The sequence below is a fragment of the Leucoraja erinacea genome, chromosome 15, assembly GCF_028641065.1.
Source record: "Leucoraja erinacea ecotype New England chromosome 15, Leri_hhj_1, whole genome shotgun sequence".
NCBI lineage: Eukaryota > Metazoa > Chordata > Chondrichthyes > Rajiformes > Rajidae > Leucoraja > Leucoraja erinaceus.
This window is the reverse complement of record NC_073391.1, coordinates 692,964-710,166: the sequence shown is the minus strand read 5'-3', so window position 1 is coordinate 710,166 and position 17,203 is coordinate 692,964. Positions and strand designations below refer to the sequence as shown.

Genomic DNA, 17,203 nt, shown 5'->3' with positions numbered 1-17,203 from the left:
TCAATGGAAGGGAGGTTGGTTTTTGTGATGTTCTGGGCTGCATCCACAATTCTCTGCAATTTTTTGTGGTCTTTAGTTCTCAAACCAAACTGTGATTTGCTGACAAGAGTCCAAGACCTGCATGTTCCTGTTTGAGTGAAGGGAAGTCGGGTGGGTGCAAGGAAGTTGGGATTATAAGTGAAATTGAGAATCTGGCCAAGGAGGCAGCATGAGGCAGGTATAAGCAGCTGGGATAAGGTGTAACCCTGGTGGAGTTATGGGAGCTGAGGAGCAAGCTAAAAAAGAAAATCAGGAGGGTAAAAAGGGACAGGCTCTGGCAGATAATATTAAGGATAATCCCAAACTATTTTATAAATAATTAGCAGAAAAAGAGTAACCAAAGAGAAAATAGGGCCCCATGGGAATCAAATGGAGCAAATCTGTGTGGAGCCACATGAGATTGCAAGATCCTTAAGTTCTAGGAGCAGAATTGGGCCATTTGGCCCATCAAGTCTACACACCCTTCAATCATGGCTGATCTACTTTTCCCCTTTCTACCCTATTCTCCTGCCTTCTCCCCATAACTCTCAACACCCATACTAATCAAGAATCTATCAATCTCCACCTTTAAAATACCCATTGACTTGGCCACTACAGCCTTCTGTGGCAATTAATTCCACAAATCCACCACCCTCTGAGTAAAGAAATTCCTCTTCATCTCCTTTCTAAAGGAATGTACTTTTATTCTGAGGCTATGGCCTCTGATCCTAGGCTCTCCCACTAGTGGAAACATCCACTCTAACCAAGCCTTTCATTGTTCAGTAAGCTTCAATGAGGGCACCCTCATCCTTCTCAACCCAGTGCTGTCAAATGCTCATCATATGTTAACCCAATCATTCCTGGGATAGTTTTTTGTAATCTCCTCTGGACCCTCTCCAATGCCAGTGCATCCTTCCTCCGATATGGGACCCAAAACTGCTCACAATAGGGTGATTTCACGAAAGGTCACTGGAGCGTAGATTTGTCGTGGAGATTTAAAGATCCAAAATATCGGGAATTATCGCGTTTGCTCGCTGCATTTCATCAAAAGTAAGGCATTATTTACTTTTTTAATCTTTATTCATTTGTTATATGAAAAGTTTTAAAAGTGAAAAATCCGTCAGTAAAATTGCAAAATCGCCCATGGTTCTCAGGTGGGTTTTAACGTGCAAAATGAAAACGCTTCTGAAGCTACATTTACCATTTAAATAATCTTAAACTATCAATGCGTTTGAAATAAATTTTCCTCAGATGCAAGCTAAGGAATGGGATAATTGTCAGCTGTTAGTTGGACAAAATTAGGACATTTTATTATTTGCCAAAATCAGGATTGTAGACATCATTCCATGCTGCAGGCTTGTCTGTTATTAGATGATAGATAACTAAATAAATAAATAAATAAATAAGTAGTTTGGGTAATTGTGCAGGCTTTAAACAAGAAACATTGAGAAATATATTTTGGCAAATAATAAAATGTCCTAATTTTGTCCAACTAACAGCTGACAATTATCCCATTCCTTAGCTTGCATCTGAGGAAAATTTATTTCAAAACACTGGTTTAGCACCTTCAGCTCCCTCTTGAATTTACCTTAGTTTCTATCTTTTTTTTGGACTGTAAATTTAGGTAGCTGTGCCTCACGGTCACCCCGATTGGCACAGTAAATTGCAGCTCAAAAACTGGCCGTTTTCGATGTTTTTAACGGGTGTGAAAGTGCGTGTTTTCCCATTCACTAACATGTACCGGAAGTATCGCATGTCCTCCAGTTTAAATTTTCGGTCACGTGGGTGCGGATCTACGCTCCAGTGACCTTTCGTGAAATCACCCTATACCCCAAATGCGGTCTGACCAGTGCCGTATAAAGCCTCAGCGTTACAGCCCTGTTTTTGTATTCTAGTCCTCTTGAAATAAATGCATTGTATTAGCCTTACACACTACCGATTTGACTTGCAAGTTAACTTTTTGTGAATCTTGCACCAGCACTCTCAAGTTCCTTTGCACCTTCGATTTCTGAATATTCTCCCCATTTAGAAAAGTCGACATTATTATTCCCATTACCAAAATGGATGACTACAAACTTTGCTACACTATATTACATCTGCCACTTCTTTGCCCAATCTCCCAATCTGCCCAAGACCTTCTGCAGTCCCTACAAATGACAACAAAGTACCATTGAACATGAGAAAACGGTTACCGGAAGGCGAACTAGATTAGCGAGTAATAGCTATAAAGGAGAGGTTGGGCAGTTTTGGACTGTTTTCACTGTAGCTCTAGGGGTTGAAGGAAGATCTGATAGAAGCATATAAAGGTATGAGAGGCATAGCTTTAAGGTGAGTGGGGCAAAGTTTAAAGGAGATGTGAAGAGCAAGTTTTGTATAACATATATTGGTCAGTGCATGGATCAGAAACGAAGAGGTATTTAGATAGGTACTTGGATGGATGTGCAAGGACATGGATCACATACAGGTATGGAAGATTAGTTTAACTAGATATTATGTTCAGCATGGACATTATGGGCCGAATGGCACGTTCCTGTGCTGTTCTATGTTCTCGTAAATCTAAGTGTGTTAATTGTAAATCAACGTGTTCAAACCGGCATCTACTGCAAGATATGATATGGGAAACATTTACTCACTTTACATACCCCCCAAAAAAATCAATACAATCGAAGGCGACCCAGGATATCCGAGCATGGGATTTGGTCAATACTTACGATGTGCCGCGGTTTCTATTATAGTTTGCAGTCGTTTTTTGTCGTTGATGTTAATGATGTTTAAATCTGCGAAGCACACCATGGTGTCAGCATGTGGCGGCCGGCGGGCGGCTCACGCACTCACTCAGTCAGTGAGTTGATTTAGTTGGCGTGTTGGAGGTTTATCGCGCTGCTGGACCGCTGTGGAGGGCCTGGAGTCCCAGATACAACAACAACCTCACTTGCAGCAGACTATGTCCTTTGCCAATACCATATACTTAGCCCGGACTCACAAAAACAAAACAGCAGCACACGCAGCAGCAATGCCGACTTGATGACACGGTGATTGATGTGCGAGGGGGGGGGGCGGGCCCGTTGCGCCAACGCCGGCGCAGTCGCAGTGCGTGGCCGACTCCCGTGAGTCCCCGCGAGGCTGCTGGATGGTGATTGGCGGAGGTTTTAAATCTGCCCGCGCGGAGGAGGAGCCGTTGGTGCGGGCGCGCGAGGGAGGAGGGGTCGGCGGCGATGATGCAGCGGGGGCGCGCACGCACGCACGCGCGTTAGAGCCAGTGCGCGAAGGAATCGTTAGCAAAGTACCTTTGGTCGTCAGTGCGGCAGGGTACGTACACGCGCACGCGCACGGCAGGTGGCGTGAACGCGGCGGGGCGCACGTGCACGCGCACGGAGGGCGTTAGTTGGGTCGCGCCGTCCCGTACTGTCCGTTGCTGCTGCCGCCGCCTGTGGACCGCGGCGCCGCCGCCTCTACATTGATTCACCCACTGCCAACGTACAGGTAAGCCGCTTAACCCAACCTTCCCGTCCCCTCATTCATCCTCGTTATATATCTACCTGATAGCTTCCGAGCGGAGCACCCGTTGTTAAACACACCTGAATTACTGGAGAAACTCAGCACTCGGAGGCAGCGGGATAGTGTAGTCGACAGCGTCCCATCTTCTTGCCGTCTCAGTGTGTAGTTCGCAATGAGTAAGTAAATTTATTGGCCAAGTATTCACATACAAGGAATTTGCCTTGGTGCTCTGCCCACAAGTAACAACATGACATACAGTGACAGTTATGAATGACTCCGAAAACATTAATAATAATAAAACATTTATGATAAAACACCATTGATCAAGCATGTGAACCAACAAAATACCAGATCAAAGGGAGGCAACAGATTTTTGGCTGTTGAGTAGAGCAATTACTCGTGGATAAAAACTTTTTATGTCTGGCTGTGGCAGCTTTGACAATCCGGAGTCGCCTTCCAGAGGGAAGTGATTCTAAGAGTTTGTGGCCAGGGTGAGAGGGGTCAGAGATGATCTTGCCCGCTCGCTTCCTGGCCCTTACAGTGTAGGACTCCTGTATTACACATTAGTGGCCACTTCCCCGGACATTGTCACCCAGGTGAGGTCCACAAGTGCACCTCGCTGTTTTCATACTTGCACAGATTACTCAAATTTACCTCTTGAACGGAGGTTTCATAGTTCCTGTTCAACCTTTATATCCTACCCTAGCGACTTGTTTCACCAATTAATATTATGGTTGTATGCCTCGTTGACACAATGCCCTCAGCTAACAGTGAACCAATCCACATTTTCTTGATAAACGTCTGCTTTGATCTGTCGTTTTCACACCTTACCCTTCCATATCCCTAGTTCCTCTTGCCCCGACTCAGTTTGAAGAAAGATCTCGAACTGAAAAGTTACTCCAGCATTTTGTGTCCACTGTTTCCTCACGTCACCTCTAGTGCGACATGGCACCACTGCAGTAGCAACCTGTAGGGGATGTGCACGTAAGGTCACTGGGTCATAGGGCTTGATGCACGGAGCCGCTCAATCCATCTGGAGGACATTCGTAACTTCCGGTATATGTTATTAATGCAAGAAACGCGTACTTCCTACCTGTTAAAAACCGCCAAAAAGTTTAATTTTTGCGCTGTAAAAAATTGTGGAAGTCGGGGTAAGCGTGAGAGACATGTACCCAACTTTAAAATTCCAAAAGTGAAGCGAAATGAAGGTAAAGAGAAGCAAGAGCTGAAGGGACAACAGCAGCTAACGTGCTTGGCGAACATTGGCCGTGCAGATATCGGAATTGAAAATATTGGGAATTACTATGTTTGCTCACTGCATTTCATCAACAGTAAGGCATTTTTTGTGTTTTTTCTTGATTCCTTTGGTATCCAAAAAGTCTCAGAAGTGATAAATCTGGCTGTAAATTATGCTTCAGAGGCGTTTTCTTTTTGTATGTAAAATCTCATTTGAGAATCATGGGCGATTTTAAAATGTTACAGACAGATTTATCACTTCTGAAACTTTTTAGATGCCAAAGGAATCAAGAAAAAACACAAATAATGCCTTAGTTGATGAAATGCAGTGAGCAAACGGCCAATGTTCACCAAGCACTCTGGCTGTTGTTGTCTCTTCAGCTCTCGCTTCTATCTACCATCATTTCTCCTCACTTTTGCAATTCTGAAGTAGGCAAAATGTCTCTCGCGCTTATCCCGATTTCCATAATTATTTACAGCGCAAAAATGGATAATTTCGGCGGGTTTTAACGGGCCCGCTACGCTGGAAACAATGGTCAGTGCTTACCTGCAGTTCATCGCGTATACTCCACTTGGCATAGCGTAGCAACAGTGACCCGACTGCCGTGAAACCTCCGTATACTGACTAATTGAAAATAAATTAAAACTGCCAAAAAAATCTGCCTTGTTGATTGTATCTGGACATATTGACTGTCAATATATCAGTAATTTCAACAGCGGTTATAGAAATAACAATGCCTTTGAGATGAGAGCATTTTTCTACATAAATCCTGCTTTATTTTCTCCATGTTCCCACCAACTTTGCCACTGATCTGTATAATACATCTGAAGAAGGGCCCTGAACCAATATATCATCTCTCCATGTCATCCAGAGATGGTTCCGACTGATGAGTTACTCTAACACTTTAGACACAAAATGCTGGAGTAACTCAGTGGGACAGGCCACATCTCTGGGGAGAAGGAATGGTTGACGTTTCGGGTCGAGACACTTCTCTTCAGAGGTGCTACCAGTTACTCCAGCATTTTGTGTCTATCTTCGGTGTAAACCAGCACTTGCAGTTCCTTCCTACAACGGGTTGCTTTATATTGGCCAATTAACCTGAGAACATGCCTCTTGGCCTAAACCCTGTATGAGTTTTGGAAGTTGAAATGGAATCTTCTAATTCTATTAAATTTAGAGAATACAGTCCTTGTCTACATGATGTCTGTCTGCTCATGTGGCAAACCATGGAACCAATCCAGTGAATTGTTGTTGCACTATCTGAGATAAGTACATCAAAACTATAAACAATACTGCAGATTCCATATATTTGCAGTAAGGCTGGGGGCGAGCCATGTCTCTGAAACAACGCACAGCATTCCCTCATCTCCCTTTGGTAAAGCAGCATTGTCCTCCACTTTATTTTCCAGCGATTGAACATTGGCTGCTAGGAAGGGAGGGAGAGTGGGTCGTAGTCCCCTGCGCTTCAGTCTGACGTAGTCCTGCCCGTCGGCCACGTTACTGGACACATTGGAGGACACCCAGGTGTTTCCACGTACTGTACTCGCAGTTCCTGCGATCTTCCGCCAGGTCAGGGATTCCCCTGCGATTGTGAATTCCCTTAGTCGGCAGCTCAGTTGAGGTCGGTAGGTTTCATGTGCTTAGTGTAGAATGGCTACCTTTGAGGCCTTATTTTCGGAGGTGAGGTGTGGGATTGAAGGTGCACCCTGGCGGCTACATTAAATACAGATCCCTCCTGGGGACTAGCAACAGAGTTAGTGAAATTCACTATTAGCATTTTGGTATTCCTACATGCCTGGAGAGTAGAACTATTTGTTTGATTAAAAAGTAATTGTGGAAGTACTTGATATCATTTTGCATGATAGAGAAAAAAAAAAAAAGACTAATTAATATGTAAACTGACAATTGCATGTTAATGGTAATTTTTAATTAAAAAAAACGACATGACTTATCACAGATGAGATATATAAATTGAAAGAAATCTTGAATTTTGATGCCTCTTCTTGACATTTACATTCTTGGACAATGGCGCCTCTCAGGTAGTTGCATCTGGCATTCATAGTATTCACCAATTTACTTTATTCTTTGTGACGATTTATCATTATTACGATCTATTCGTTTGTGCACGTCGGGTTGATTGCATTAGTCGAAACAGGGTGGACCGATAGATCAAGTAGAATAAGTTGACCCACAGCTTTAGGCTGCATGCCATATGCAGGAAGAAGATTATTATGATCAGCATGTCACTCTGCACATAAGCATACATGTACCAAGATGTTCTATGTATTGTGATCAGTATTTGTGAAATGTTGCTCTACAACATATTTTCCAAGAATGCATCTTTTTTTAAATCGTGGAATGGATGTATTAGGATTGTAACCACAAGTTTACGTGCTAGAAATATACTGACTAGTTTTTTCCTTTACAGAATGGAGCCAATACTCGACTCCAAGTACACGTTCATGGATTCGCATGGAATTGTGAATGATGAACAAGAGATTCCTACATCAGTGAATTTTGATGACATTAGGAAGGATTTGATAGATGAACTGTCCAGGGAACAATCTTCAAATGCCTCGCATGTGGTAAATACAAAATGACCACAAATCTGTGATTGCGCAAGTCAAAATGGAACTGAGTTTTTCCAAACATATTTCAAACTGCTGATCTATCCTCAACAAAAAAATCAAATTTATGTATTTTCATTACCTTTGAGTTGCATTTCAAAATTTTGATTTAAAAATGCCTTGTCATTCTGTTTTCTGCATACATAAATCCTCATTAACCAGAATCTCGTGGGAATCCTGTTACATTCACAAACCATCATTAGAAGGACTGGTGGCTCATAACCGCGCTCAAAGGCAATTGGGGATGATTAATAAATGTTGGTCTTACTAGCAGTACCTTATCGCAAAGGAATTACTTGTATTTTGTAATATAATTTCAGCTTGCATTGGAAGTTTTTCATCTTTATTGGGCCAGAGTCTTGGAACTAACAGCATTGCAGTTTAGATAATATTTTACCCCATGTTCAAGAAAACCCATGCTCCAAGGGTAATTGGGGGTGGAACATAATTGCTGGTACTGCAACCATTTGTTCCCTGAAATCTGCGTACATGTAAATTATATTTAACTTGGATATATATATATTTTTAAAATATTTAAATAGGTTCCTGATCAAAATTCTGCAGCTGCAAAGGACCATATGTGTGTTTATCTTCGTATTCGACCTTTCACGGAATCTGAAATTGCACAAAATGAATCTCAGGTCAGTAGCTAAATTACTACCTGAGCATTGAATGAAGAATGCTTTCTTTATAAATGCGGATGTCCTCTGATCTGTTGTTTCCATGCTCTTCCCAGGACTGTGTATTAATAGAAAACCCGACCAGTGTGATTTTGAAAGCACCACAATATTCCTTGAGTTCCCGATGCAGTGATCGAGGATTTGGCCAGATGGCCCAACACTTTACATTTTCTCATGTAAGTAAGATAGTTATGTATGTTATGGTAAGATGTATCAGAAATATTGAACGGCATCATTAGTCCATTTATTGGGAGTTTTAAGTGAAATTTGCAGATTTGTTAAAATCCTTCTGAACATGCTGGGAACTATAAACCGGTTAGCCTAGCATCTGTGATCGGTAAGTTAATGGAGAGGATTGTGAGAAATAAGATATATATGCATTTGGATTGACGGGGTGATTAGGGATAGTCAGCGTGTTTGTTTACATGGGAGGTTGCCTCTCAAGAATCTTGAGTTTTTATGGAGAAGTAACCAAAAAGGTTGATGGGCGCAAGGCTGTAGACTTTGTCCACATTGACAACGGCAAGGAACTTTCAGTTCCGCATGCTAGGTTGGATCACATGGAATCCAAGGAGATTTAGCAAAATGTATTGGGAATTGGCTTCATGGAAGGAAGCAGAGAGTGGTGGGAGTAGAGTTTTTTACAGACTGGAAGACTGACATGGTATGCCTCACCGATTGGTACTGGATCCATTGCTGTTTGTGGTTTATATCATTAATTTGGATGAGAATGTACAAGACATGACTAGTATGTTTGCAAACAATGCTAAAGTGGGTGATATTGTATCCAGGAGTACAGGTATATAGTCCCCTGAACGTGGCATCACAGGTAGATAGGGTGGTCAAGAAGGCATCTGGGACATTGGCTTTAATCAGTCAAGATAGTGAGTATGGAAATTGGGGTGTTATTTCATCATTGTACAAGACTTTGGTGAACTACCCTTGGAGTACTGTGTTCAGTTTTGGTCACCGTATTATAGGAAGGATGTCATTAAGTTTGGAAGAGTGCAGAGAAGATTTAAGAGGATGTTAAAAGGACCTGATGAGTTATATAGAGAGGTTGAGCAGGCTAGGACACATTCCTTGGAGGGCATGAGACTTATAGAGGTGAATAAAACCATGAGGGGAATAGATAGGGTGAATGCATAGTCTTTTACCCAGGGTAGGCAAATCAAAAACCAGACGGGATGGATTTAAGATGAGAGGGGAAAGATTTAAGAGGAACCCGATGAGCAAATTTATCCATTCAGATGGTGGTGCATATATGGAATGGAATGCCAGAGATGGTGGTTGAGGCAGATACAACGAACAATATGTAAAATACATTTAGACAGGGTCATGAAAAGAAAAGGTTTAGAGGGATATGGGCTAATGAAACTACCTTAGATGGGGCATCTTGGTCGGCATGAATGAGTTGGGCTGAAGGGCCTGTTTCCATGCTGTATGGCATTTATTCATCTAAATGCATTCCAAGAGGTTGCTATTTAATAATTTACATGTACATATGCCAAGTTTCGAACTGAATTTTAAATCTAACAAAATTAAAGTTGCTTTGGGCTAAACATAATTCGGAATCCTCACTCATTTGTGCGTAATAAAATATGTTATAATTTTTACAAAGAATTCTCCTTGAATGCCATCAAATAAATTGATTAGGGTCAAATATCATATAGGTAGTTCTGCTATAACGGGATGGTTGCATTCCTAAGGACTCTTATACTGTAGTAACTCACTTTATAATGCCAGTTGTATCAATGAAAAAGGAGATTAAGGGCTAGATTTTTAAACGTTCTTACAAAGTTATTGGTCCGCACAGGATTTTCAAAACAAAGTTTCTACTAAGTTTATTTTTGTTACCACATGCTAAATATACTAAAGGTGGTATTAAACATTTTTAAATGGAGTAATATTGTACAACTGTCAGTCGAAGCAATCGCGTGGCAATTTCAATGACCTCCACAGTCGAACTAGCAGCTGTGTACTTCAGAGAGGATGCTGTCTGATTACTGTGCGAGTTTATATGAAAACATTTTTTGCAAGATAGCTTTTTCTTTTGAGTATCTCCAGTTCCCAGATGAAATTGATTTAAAGCTGATTAGGCCCCAGTAATACGAATAATATTTCCTAATTGATATATACCAATTATTGGATATCCACTTGTATCCAATTTGCATTGCGGAAATGCATTATAGCAGAACCACGTGTATTACATTTACTATAAGGAAGAAGTAAAATGCATAAACTTCAAAGGAAATTGTAAAGATGTATATTTGGATGATCTAGAGAATTTTGTTGGATTATTGCTTTGCTGCCGAAACATGTCTTGAGCTGTGGGGCAGAACAATTCTGTATTTAAAGATAATTCCATCCCTCCACCCAACAGTAAATGTTTTTCTTCGTCATGAAGGGTTACGATTTACCACTGTTAATATGTCAAAAATCAAATTTTCACTTAACTTTTCTGAATTATTAGAACCCGAGTTAGCATTGTTTTGGTGGGAGGCGCGTGAGGCGGGAGAAATAAGCTCCTACTCAAGGTGGGATATTGCTGTTCTCATCCTCACAACAACCTTGTAGAAAATTGTTGCTGTTTTTTTGTTTTTTTTAGCAGTGCCAACATCCTATGGATGAATTTCATTGTTAATTTGTGGGAGGGGTTTGTCATGGTCTTTTTAATGGATGCAAAGTACTTGGGCAATTTCACCTTATGCACAAGAACTGTGATGGCTGGTCTGGTGCATACCTTCAGCATGACAACTTGTGTATTTTGTGATCTATTTGCTTTGTGGCATCTGATGCTGTCGCGGCCTTTGTTTATCATAAAGATTAAATTGGGTTAAACATTGGGGTTGGTGATGTGTGGGAAGATTTAGAGAATGCATCATCATTTGGAAGTCTTCATACCTCCGTGCCCTTTTCTATGGGAAGGAGTCCTCACCACTCAGTGATGGGTGACCCCTTCACCAATTTCCCACCTTTTGGACTCCCGCGGACTCCCCCTTCTTCTCTCTTTGGACCTCTTTTTTTTCTAACTGCTGGCGTGATAATAATCATCTCAACTTTTCCACTCCCCTTACTACTCTAATCTCAACCCCTCTGATATGGGCCCCAAAACTGCTCACAATACTCCAAATACACTTGGACCAGTGCCTTATCAGCAACAACGATGAGTTGGCCTCATCAGCAACAACGATGAGCCGGCCTATAGGGAGGAGGTCCAGCTGCTAGCAGCATGGTGCGCTGAAAACAACCTGGCCCTTAACTCCAAGAAGACCATTGTAGACTTCAGGAAGTCTAGGGGCGGCACGCACACCCCCACCCCCATCCACATGAACGGGACGGAGGTGGAACGTGTTTCCAGCTTCAGGTTCCTGGGGGGGTCAACATCTCCGATGACCTCTCTTGGACCCACAAAACCTCAACTCTGGTCAAGAAGGCTCACCAGCGTCTCTTCTTCCTGAGGAGACTAAAGAAGGTCCATCTATCTCGTCAGATTCTGGTGAACTCCTACCGCTGCACCATCGAGAGCATCCTTACCAACTATCACAGTATGGTATGGCAATTGCCCTGCTCTGTTTGGAATGCACTGCAGAGGGTGGTGAAAATTGCCCAACGCATCACCGGTTCCTCGCTCCCCTCCATTGAGTCTGTCCAAAGCAAGTGTTGTCTGCGAAGTGCGCTCAGCATCGCCAAGGACTGCTCTCACCCCAACCATGGACTGTTTACCCTCCTACCACCCGGGAGGCGCTACAGGTTTCTCCGTTGCCGGACCAGCAGGTCCAGGAACAGCTTCTTCCCGGCGGCTGTCACTCTACTCAACAATGTACCTCGGTGACTGCCAATCACCACCACCCCCCCCCCCCGGACACTCCTCACTCCTCCCACAGGAAAAACTATGACTGTATGCATGTAAATAGATTTATTTATTGAAATCATATTCTATGTCGCTCTTCCAGAGAGATGCTAACTGCATTTCGTTGTCTCTGTACTGTACACTGACAATGACAATTAAAGTTGAATCTGAATCTGAATTAAAGTTGAATCTTATAAAGCCCCAGCATTACATCCCTGTTTTTACATCCCGGGTCCTCCCTCATGCCCCTGCACCTTTGCTCAACAGTAATACCAACACATCTGATTTAATTTTCTCCCTCTTATACTGCAGGTTGAATTTTAGCATGATCTTTACCTCCTCGGGATTCATTTACCTAAAGCTCCTTAATCAAATCTGGTTTGTTACACAATACCAAATCCAGCATTACCTTTCCCCTGGATATCTCGTGCAGTGCATCAGCTGCTGTTAAGCCTGTCAATTGTAGGCTCATGTACATGGCTCTCTTGGCAGAATGTGCATGAAAATGTCTTTGTTTCTCACATCAGTAACTCAACAAAATTGTTCTCAATCTGAGCATTTGATTGACCATGAGAATAACTATTAATCCATAATCTATTTTCTTCCTTTAGTATATAGTATCAAATGTGCATGCGTGCTTCACAAAAGTAAGTTAGAATATATGTTTGACGATGAGTTTTATATTATTTGATATATACTGTTCCATTAGGACAATAGCAGTATATTGCTTCACTAATCAATGGCAGCTTTTAATTATGTTAGCTGTTCCTCGCTTTAGAAAAATATTTTCTGTCATGCATAGTAATATTATGTGTTAAATAGTTTAAATAAAAATATATATATTTCCACATCTAGGTTTATGGACCAGAAACCAAGCAAACAGAAATATTTGGAGTAATAAAACCCTTCATTGAGGAAGTTCTGAATGGACAGAACTGTTTGGTTTTTACCTACGGTGTTACCAATTCAGGAAAAACCTACACATTTCAAGGTTTGAGTCTTTAAGCAACGTTATGACTAATAATTAGCTTATTTTCTTAATTATTGCTTGTAGTATAATTGCTTTTATTCTGCTACATTATAGGACCAGCCCATGATGTGGGTATCTTACCAAGGGCGATGAGTGTTCTATTTAGGAGTATAGAAGGAAACATTTATCAAAATATGAATATTAAACCTCAGAGAAGTAGAGACTTCAGTAAATTAACAGAAATGCAAGTGAAGGAAGAGGAAGCCTTAAAGAACTCACTGCTTCACCTATTTAATGAGGTAAATCACTAAATCCACCAGTGTTTTTGTTAATATCATGTAAAGCATTAGCTATTTCCTGAATTTAACTTTGATGGCATATGTTATAGTATATTATTTAGATATTAAATCAAATGCAGAATGTTAACAAAAAAACTCTGCCTTTAGTGGAAGAGTTCATTTTAAAATTAGTACATGCATGTATGCAACTTGGATATATATATATATATATAGGAAGTCCACGGATGTGTGTATGGGTGATTTATACATTTACACAAAGCTTGGGCGTAAATGTAGTTGGATTGGGTAGCAAGATGGGAGGCAACGGAAAAATTGGTGGGGTTGCGGACAGTGGGGAGGGCTGTCAAAAGTGTACAGCCGGATATAATTCAGCTGCAAACCTGGACGGAGAAATGGCAGATGGAGTTTAATCTGAGCAAGTGTGAGGTGTTGCAATTTGGGAGATTGAATGCAAAGGAAAACTATACAGTTAATGGCAAAACCTTTAACTGTATTGACATACAATGGGATCATACAGTCAAAGTCCATAGCACCATGAGAATGGCAACACCAAAGATAGTGGTAAAGAAGGTTGCCTTCATTGGTCAGGGCATGGAGTAAAAGAAGCAGGAAGTCATGTTGCAGCTTTATAGGACTTTGTTAAGGCCTTGTTTGGAGTATTGTGGGCAGTTCCGGACCCCCTCCCCATTACAGGAAAGATGGGAGACATTGGAGGGGGCACAAATATCGAGAAATTAGTCTTGTCCTAATAACCTAAAATAGGCTTAGTTTAGATAATTTTAGTTCGGAATAAAACTAAAAGAAAAGATGTAGAACACAGCAAAGAGTAGCTGGAAGCCAGAGGATTGGGAAACTTTCGTAGGACAACAGAAGGAAACAAAACGGGCAATACAGGCTGAAAAGATGAAGTACGACGGGAAGCTGGCCAGGAATATAAAGAAGGACAGTAAAAGTTTATTTAGATATGTTAAGGGGGAAAAGAGTAGCAAAGTCAAATGTGGGTCCCTTGAAGGCAGACACGGGTGAAATTATAATGGGTAACAAGGAAATGGAAGAAGAGTTGAACAGGTACTTCAGATCTGTCTTTACTAAGGAAGACACAAACAATCTCCTAGAAGTACTGGAGGACAGAGGATCTAAGGGGGTAGAGGAACTGGAATAAATTTTCATTAGGCGAGAAATAATATTGGGTAGGCTAATGGGACTGAAGGATGATAAATCCCCTGGGCCGGATGGTCTGCATCCCAGGGTCCTCAGCGAGGTGGCTCTAGAAATAGTGGACGTATTGGTGATTATTTTCCAATGCTCAATAGATTCAGGATCAGTTCCTGTGGATTGGAGGATAGCTAATGTTATCCCACTTTTCAAGAAAGGAGCGAGAGAGAAAACGGGGAATTACAGACCAGTTAGCCTGACTTCAGTGGTGGAAAAGATGCTGGAGTCAATTATTAAAGAGGTAATAATGGGGCATTTGAATAGCAGTAAAAGGATTAGTCCAAGTCAATATGGATTTATGAAAGGGAAATCCTGCTTGACTAATCTTCTGGAATTTTTTTGAGGATGTGACAAGTAAAATGGATGAAGAGGAGCAGTGGATGTAATGTACCTAGACTTTCAGAAAGCCTTTGATAAGGTCCCGCATGGGAGACTGGTGACTAAAATTAGAGCACATTGTATTGGGGGTAGGGTGTTGACATGGATAGAAAATTGGTTGGCAGACAGGAAGCAAAGAGTAGGAGTAAGTGCGTCCTTTTCAGAATGGCAGGCAGTGGCGAGTGGAGTGCCGCAAGGCTCAGTGTTGGGGCTGCAACTGTTTACCATATTTATATTAATGATTTGGAATAGGGAATTAGGAGCAACACTAGCAAGTTTGTGGATGACACTGCTGGGTGGCAGTGTGAACTTTGAATAGGATGTTAGGAGGTTGCAGGGTGACCTGGACAGGTTGAGTGAGTGGGCAGATGCAGTATAATATAGATAAATGTGAGGTTATCCACTTTGACGGCAAAGCAAGGGGGCAGATTATTATCTCAATGGGGTTAGGTTAGGTATGGGGGAGGTGCAGTGAGACCTGGGTGTCCTTGTACACCGGTCACTGAAAGTTGGCATGCAGGTACAGCAGGCAGTGAAGAAAGCTAATGGAATGTTGGACTTCATAACAAGAGGATTTCAGTATAGGAGTAAAGAGGTTCTTCTGCAGTTGTATAGGGCTCTGGTAAGACCACATCTGGAGTATTGTGAACAGTTTTGGTCTCCTAATTTGAGGAAGGACATCCTTGTGATTGAGGCAGTGCAGCATAGGTTCACGAGATTGATCCCTGGGATGGTGCGACTGTCATACGAGGAAAGATTGAAAAGACTAGGCTTGTATTCACTGGAGTTTAGAAGGATGAGGGGTATCTTATAGAAACATATAAAATTATAAAAGGACTGGACATGCTAGATGCAGGAAAAATGTTCCCAATGTTGGGCGAGTCCAGAATCAGGGGCCACAGTCTTAGAATAAAGGGGAGGTCATTTTAGACTGAGGTGAGAAAATTTTTTTTCACCCAGAGAGTTGTGAATTTGTGGAATTTCCTGCCACAGAGGGCAGTGGAGGCCAAATCACTGGATGGATTTAAGAGAGAGTTAGATAGAGCTCTAGGGGCTAGTGGTATCAAGGAATATGGGGAGAAGGCAGGCACGGGTTATTGATAGGGGATGATCACAATGAATGGCGGTGCTGGCTCGAAGGGCCGAATGGCTCCCTCCTGCACCTATTTTCTATGTTACCAACCCTTTGTTTTATAGCCTCTTGCATCACACGATGACAAGAACTCTTCTTGACATTACTATGCTTTCAAAATTATTTCAATTTTATTTTTAATAGAATGAGCAGTATAATCAGAGCAGTCATCAAAGTTCAATCAATACTACAGAAGGTAAGTTGCACAAGCATACCAACACCAAATGTATAATGCATGGATTCATGATTCTATTGTGCAAACATCAGTCGCAGTTTAAATAGATGGGAGGCCCATTAAAATATATTGTTAGCAATATTTTAACCGATTGTTTAGCTAAGATGTCTCCAGAAACTGCTGAAAATAATATTTCCAGTTTCAATTTAGTTTATTGTCACGTGAACCGAGGTACAGTGAAAAGTTTTTGTGTGCTAACCAGTCAGCGGAAAGACAATACATGATTACATTGAGTCATTTACATTGTATAGATACACAATAAGGGAATAACGTTTAGTGCAAGGTAAAGCCAGTAAAGGCCGATCGAAGGTCACTAATGAGGTAGATAGTAGTTCAGGACTGCTCTCTAGTTGTGGTAGGATGATTCAGTTGCCTGATAATAGCTGGGAAGAAATTGTACCTGAATCTGGAGGTGTGTGTTTTCACACTTCTATACCGTTACTCGATGGGAGTGGGAAGAAGAGGGAGTGGCCAGGGTGCAACTCATCCTTGATTATGCTGCTGACCTTCCAGAGGCAGCGTGAGGTGTAAAAGGAGTCAATGGAAGGGAGGGTTGGTTTGTGTGATGGACTGAGCTATGACCACAATTCACTGCAATCTTTTGAGATCTTGGATGCAGCTGCTCCCAAGCTAAGCTGTGATGCATCCCGATACAATGCTTTCTATGGTGCATCTGTGGAGGTTGGTGAGAGTTGTTGGGGGCATGCCGCACTTCTTAATCCTTCTAAGGAAGTAGAGGCGTTGGTGTGCTTTTTTGGTCATTGCTTTAATATGGGTGGTCCAGGAGAAGTTGTTGTTGATATTGACTCCTAGAAATTTGACGTTTTCAACCATCTCTACTTTGGAGCAGTCAATGTAAACTGGGGCATGTGTACCTCTCTCTTTGCTTCCTGAAGTCGATCACTATCTCCTTTGTCTTGCTGACATTGAGAAAAAGGTTGTTGTTTCGACACCAGGACACGAGGTTCTCGATCTCCTTCCAGTACTCTGTCTCATCATTTTTTGACAACCGGCCCACAATGGTGGTGTCGTCTGCGAATTTGAAGATTGAATTAGATTTG

General features: G+C 41.8%; 2 protein-coding genes across 10 annotated transcripts in view; one reads left to right on the top strand and one right to left on the bottom strand.

Moving 5' to 3' along the window:
* Positions 1 to 3,087, bottom strand: part of rpp30 (ribonuclease P/MRP 30 subunit) — a 62,279-nt gene extending 59,192 nt beyond the window's left edge. For 2 of the 5 annotated variants that reach the window (XM_055646574.1, XM_055646572.1), the window contains exon 1: positions 2,730 to 3,087. In XM_055646574.1, the coding sequence (XP_055502549.1) occupies positions 2,730 to 2,811 (82 nt within the window). In that variant the 5' untranslated portion in view covers positions 2,812 to 3,087. The remainder of the gene's footprint in view (positions 1 to 2,729) is intronic. The other 3 variants (XM_055646575.1, XM_055646573.1, XM_055646571.1) reach the window with 2 other exon arrangements.
* A 261-nt stretch (positions 3,088 to 3,348) lies between these two features.
* LOC129703887 (kinesin-like protein KIF20B) overlaps positions 3,349 to 17,203 on the top strand; it is a 75,760-nt gene continuing 61,905 nt past the window's right edge. For 3 of the 5 annotated variants that reach the window (XM_055646570.1, XM_055646569.1, XM_055646566.1), the window contains exons 1-7: positions 3,349 to 3,501; positions 7,182 to 7,338; positions 7,923 to 8,021; positions 8,117 to 8,236; positions 12,769 to 12,904; positions 12,998 to 13,182; positions 16,052 to 16,103. In XM_055646570.1, the coding sequence (XP_055502545.1) occupies positions 7,183 to 7,338; positions 7,923 to 8,021; positions 8,117 to 8,236; positions 12,769 to 12,904; positions 12,998 to 13,182; positions 16,052 to 16,103 (748 nt within the window). In that variant the 5' untranslated portion in view covers positions 3,349 to 3,501; position 7,182. Of the gene's footprint in view, positions 3,502 to 6,162; positions 6,323 to 7,181; positions 7,339 to 7,922; positions 8,022 to 8,116; positions 8,237 to 12,768; positions 12,905 to 12,997; positions 13,183 to 16,051; positions 16,104 to 17,203 lie in introns of all 5 variants that reach the window. The other 2 variants (XM_055646568.1, XM_055646567.1) reach the window with 2 other exon arrangements.